This window comes from Mustela nigripes, chromosome 17 (genome assembly GCF_022355385.1).
Source record: "Mustela nigripes isolate SB6536 chromosome 17, MUSNIG.SB6536, whole genome shotgun sequence".
NCBI classification, from domain to species: domain Eukaryota; kingdom Metazoa; phylum Chordata; class Mammalia; order Carnivora; family Mustelidae; genus Mustela; species Mustela nigripes.
In genome coordinates this window covers 7,565,430-7,570,655 of record NC_081573.1, presented here as the reverse complement: position 1 = coordinate 7,570,655, position 5,226 = coordinate 7,565,430, and the positions used below count along the sequence as shown (strand labels likewise).

General features: G+C 53.2%; 1 protein-coding gene across 1 annotated transcript in view; it reads left to right on the top strand.

Annotated features, from left to right (window-relative positions):
- The first annotated feature begins 2,157 nt into the window (after window positions 1-2,157).
- PPP5C (protein phosphatase 5 catalytic subunit) overlaps window positions 2,158-5,226 on the top strand; it is a 21,222-nt gene continuing 18,153 nt past the window's right edge. Inside the window, exon 1 of the mRNA XM_059381468.1 lies at window positions 2,158-2,361. Within this exon, the coding sequence (XP_059237451.1) occupies window positions 2,241-2,361 (121 nt within the window). The 5' untranslated portion in view covers window positions 2,158-2,240. The remainder of the gene's footprint in view (window positions 2,362-5,226) is intronic.

Below are 5,226 nucleotides of genomic sequence, written 5' to 3'. Positions count from 1 at the left end.
CTCATCTGTGGGGTCGCTTCAGGGTGTGTGGGTACCCTGGCTGTCCTGTGTGGCCGTGATTCTGTGTGTATGCGTGACTCTGTGTTCCTGCAAGGGTCTAGGTAACATTGTGGGTCTGGTGATGTAATTCTACATAAGTGTCTTTGTGATATAATTCTATGAACTGGTGGGGGTGGGAAGTTGTAATTCCATCTACCTGTACGTTGTTAGTATCCTCCGAGTGAAATGATTCTGCTTTATGTGTGTTTCTGGTGACTTTGGGTTTCCGTGTTCCTGAGTATGGGAGGTTTGTGGTGTTGCAATTATCCTTACACATATGAGACTGTTTTGACACTATCATTCTGTACTGATAACTATGTGACATGTTCCCTGTACTTGTGTGTGTAAGATCGTGTGTCTACAGATTCATGTGTAGATGGGTATGCCTGTTGTGTCCTGTCTCAAGATCACTCTTATAACCCCTCTTTTATGTTACATGTAGGAGTCTTTTTGTGTTGTTCTTTTTCTTATTTTTAAGTAATCTCTGTGCCAATGTGGGGCTTGAACTCATGACCCCAAGGTCAAGAGCCACATGCTGTATGGGCTCAGCCATGCACGCCATCATGTAGGAATCTTTTCAAAAAAAGAAAACACTTTCAAGCCTTGACACTGTTCCCTTGCCTTCAGTGCCTTTCTCCCTTCCTCCTCCCCACTTGGGTCCTCATACTTTACTCATACTTTAGATCTTGGTTCAGATATCCCCTCCTCCAGGAAACCTTCCCTGCCCACCCAGCAGAGTGAGCCCCTCCCCTTGAAGCTCCAGGCACTCAGTTGCACTCTGGGTATTTAAAAAGTACTTACTCTGTGTCAGGCCCTCTGCCAAACACTTTATCCTTATGATCTTATCAAACCTTCTTCTAATCACCTATAATAGGCACAGTTATTGTCCCTATTTTAGAGAGGAGGAAACTGAGGTTCAGAGAGGATGATTCTCCCCAAGGTCACACAGCAGGGAAGGACTGAGCTGGATTCAAATCTGGGATTCAAATCCATTACATACACACCCCTAAAAATCTCAAAAATCTAACTCACAAGGTGGGCTATGGAGTGTAGAGACAGTAAGTAGAGTACTACTTAAGAGCACAGAATCAGGTGGGACAAGGTGAAATCCTGGCTCTGCCACTCTCACTGTATGACCTTGGTCAAGTTTGTTGACCTCTACAAATCTGTGTCCTCAGTGGTGAAATGGAGCTGATATTGGTATCTACCTTCTAGGCTGACTGTTGGCTATGACAGGAGGTGGTGGGATCAGGCTGCCCAGACAAGACTGGGGAGTGGGATAGCTTGAGCTTCCGTGAGGGGAGCCACAGCAGGTTCTTAAAGGATTTAGTGCTACAGTCCCACAGGAGTAGAAGCTGAGGGTTTGGAAAGAACAGCTTGCATGGCTGTACAGTGGGCAGTGGGTGGTAGGTAGGGGTGGGGGTGGGGCATCTGGACATGTTGGCTGAGGCTATACCATTCGGGGTTTCCTAGGTCATTAGAAATAGTTCAGGTGTTATTTCTAAGGGCACTGAGGCACCCTGGCAGGCTGGGGACCCGGGGATGAGGGTGAAGACAGGAGACGGCGTAACAAACTTCTCTGCCTTGCTCAAGGACTAGCGGATCCAGGGCAACTTCAGTTAACAGCCAGAAGCACCTCAAGGATGGAACTTGGTTTGAGAAACCACTCATTTTTCAGAGGGGGGTAACTGCCCCTAATTGCTCAAGGTCACACAAATAATTGTCACGAAGGCTAGTGTCGGGGCTCTAGTTATGCGCTGGGCACGGGGCTGCCCTGCAGCCACACCCACCCACTCACCCGAGAAGACCGCGGGGAAACCCCACCGTGAAACCCCTCTCCACCCCACCGTGAAACCCATCTCCACCCCCTCAACTTCTGCAGCCTTGGAGTACTGTAACTTTGAGAGCGGGGGACCAGGCCAGAACCTCATCCCCACCCCCTCACCCCCCGTCCCGCGCGCCCCCTCTCGCCCTCCCCATTGGCTCGTTCTAGGAAGGGCGCTGTCTGGGGGCCCTCTGGTCACCTCGTCCTCCGCGCGCTCTATGGCGAGAGAATCCTGCGCAGGCGCGCCAAGGGCGCCTTTGGGGCCCGCGCTTTACGACACTTGTGCAGCAGCGGCAGCAGCAACTCGGCACTCCTTCGCGACGATTCGGCCGGGTGCCGCTGGCGGCCGTTGCCAGGGTGGGGGTCGCTTTGCGGCATGGCGATGGCGGAGGGCGAGCGGACTGAGTGTGCTGAGCCCCCCCGAGACGAGCCCCCGGCTGATGGCGCTCTGAAGCGGGCGGAGGAGCTCAAGACGCAGGCTAACGACTACTTCAAAGGTGAGCCCGCCCCGGAGAGGGGCCAGGGAGGGTGGAGATCTGCCCAGGGCAAGGGGTGCCCGGCCCGCGCGGAGCCATGGCAACGCGGAGCGGCAGCCTGGGCGCGGGGCAGACACTACCAAGTGACCTGGCGTGGGGAGGCCCAGGATGGCGCTACGAGGGGGCGACAGAGGGGGCTTCTGACAGAAGGAGTGATGCCTAGAAGTGGCACTCGGAGTGGGTGCTCCTAAGTGGGGAGACTGGGGAGGGCGCTACCAAGTGTGGGGCGGGAGGGGGACGGGAACGAGGGCTTTTCCATATGTGAGATCCTTGAGAGGTGCTAGCTATGGTGAGACCTGAAGAGGGCGCTGCCAAGTAGTGACGGGGCTGGGGAGTGATGGTGCTACCAAGTGGGGAGATCTGGGGTGGGTGGCACCAAGTGGAGCGTGGGGGGCAATGTCCCAATAGAGTAGGGAATTGGGGGTGGGGTGGGGAGTAGATCATGAGGAGGGAGGGCAAGGTGACAGGAGATTTGGGGTTGCAAGAGGAAAAGGGATGCGTGGGAGGCCCTGGGAGTAAAGGTGGGGAAATCCCAAGAATAGTATGACATAAGAGCTTGGGAAAGAGTAAAATGTGGGGGCACTCATTCATTCACTAATTCAGCATGCTCATTGAGTACCTGCTTTGTGCTGAGAACTGTGCTAGACTTTGGGGATATAGCAGCGAATGAAGCAGATATGGCCCTGCCCTTTTATCGGATGTAATTGAGCAGGAGAATCAGACATTGAGCAAAAACACAAGAAATGATAAAATACTTAGAAGTTGTGAGGAATGCTTTGGGAAAAAAATCCCACAGGGTGTGAAGTAGAGAACAAGGGCTGGAGGCTGCTTTAGAAAGCGGGGTCAGGGAAGGCCTTACTGAGGAGAAGGCATTTAAATCGAGAAGAATCGCAACCAAGCGTTCCAGGTGGGTGCAGCCACATATGCAAAGGCCCTGAGGTAGGAAATGAAAAGACCAGCATGGCTGAAACTTGAGCAAGTTAGCGGAGAGACTGATACAAGATAAGTTCAGAACAGGGTCCAGATCAGGTAGGGTTCCAAGAGTCACTGCAAAGGTAGTTTGGGTTTTACTCCAAGAGAAGACATTGAGTAGATAGATGGGCCAGTCTGGAGCTCCAAGGAGAGGAATTTGAGCATGGTCAGCCTATGAATGAAATAGAACACCTGGGAATGTATGAGGCTATATAGGGAGCGAAGGGGCCAGAACCTTGAGAAATTCTAAGGTAAGAAAAGAAGAAGAGGCTGCGGAGGGGTAATCAGTGAAGGGGAAGGGAAGTTGGGAAAGATGTCAGGAAAAATGAGAGAAGGGCGTGCTTCTAGAAGGGAGGGCTGTGCTTTGGGTCAGGTTCTGCCAGGGTGAGCACTGAGTGTTGGCCATTGGGTTTGGCTCCACGAATGTTGGCGGTAGCCTTAACAAGAACAGTTTACAAGAGCAGTTTCTGGGGAACAATGAAAGTGGTAGTCAGCTAGAAGGACACCCAAAAGTGAACAGGAAGTGAGGAAGTAGAGACAGCAGATGTTGACAAAGTGCTTTGAGTATTTTGGGCCTAAAAGGGAGTGGAGAAACAGGGAGGGGGAGCTGCTGCCTTCTTTTTTTTTAAAGGATGGAGGAGTCCAAGAGTTTGGTCCAATAGCCAGAATTGATCCTGCAGGAGAGGCAGGGGACTTACAGGACCAAAGCCGGGGAGAAGGAAGCAGGGGAGGAATCTAGAGCCTCAGTAGCCTTCAGTGGGTGCCTTTGGTCAGGTTGCAGCAACAAGGAGGCAGGGCCTGTGAGGGATGAGGCTGGTGGTGGAGCCTTGGAGGCCCAGTCAGGGAGTGGGTGTCATCCTCAGGGTGGTGGGGATGCATGGTAAGAGCTCGAGCCAGGATGGAGACCAGGGTAGTGGATAGGTGAGAGGTGGTGGCGTTGCTGACTAGAGACAGAAACCAACTAAAGAAATGTTTCAGAGAGGAAATGAGGGCTGGAGAGAGAGAGGAGGGAATGCCAGGCAGAAAGAACGGGATGGCAAAGGCCTATCCTGGCAAAGGTGAGCAGAGCCTGGCACCGAGGAAGTGAGTGGGGCTGGAGTGTAAAAGGCAAGGGAGGAGCCTGAGCTTTCTGCTGGGGACTCCGGGGAGCCATGGATAGTTCTGAGAAAGGGAAGGATGGGGCCAGGTTTGTGCTTTAGCTGGACCCCTGCGGAGGGGCAGGACTGGAGGCTGGGAGAGCAGGGAGGAGGCGGGGGCAGGAACCTGGGCCCCACAGGATGAAGGCCAGACCCGGGCAGGGCGGGGCTGTAGGGATGGAAGTGGATGAATAGATCTGAGATGTTGGGGAGGCTGACTTGACAGAACATGACCACTGCCTGGCACTGGGGGGTTGACCCAGAAGTGTCCAGGACAAGGCATGGTCTCCATCTGGGGGATGGCGAGGAAGGTGGGGCTGTCCCTGCAATGGGATGAGTCAAGGGTTGATGCTTAGTCGAGGTAAGAATTCTGGGAAACAGCCATGGGGAGGGGCCCCCTGTCCCCCAGGACCTGGGCACTCAGAAGTCCTGAGGTTGGGCAGGCAGCCAGAGGTGCTCGCATTGAGCTGGCACAGAGGAGAAAGCTCCTCCTGGTCCAGGCCCCTCACTGCCTGGCAGGCAGTGACAGGCACAGAGCCCCAGCCTCAGGGGCTGTGGGAATAACAATAAAAAGAATAATTAAGCTCTCCTTAATTGAGCCCCTGTGGTGGCCAGGTACACCACTTTGCTTAATCTTTCCTGAGGCGCTGGGAGGTAGGTAGGAGCAGCGCTGTTTGTTTTATTTTTTTTTTTTTTTTTTTTTTTTTTTTTTTTTTTT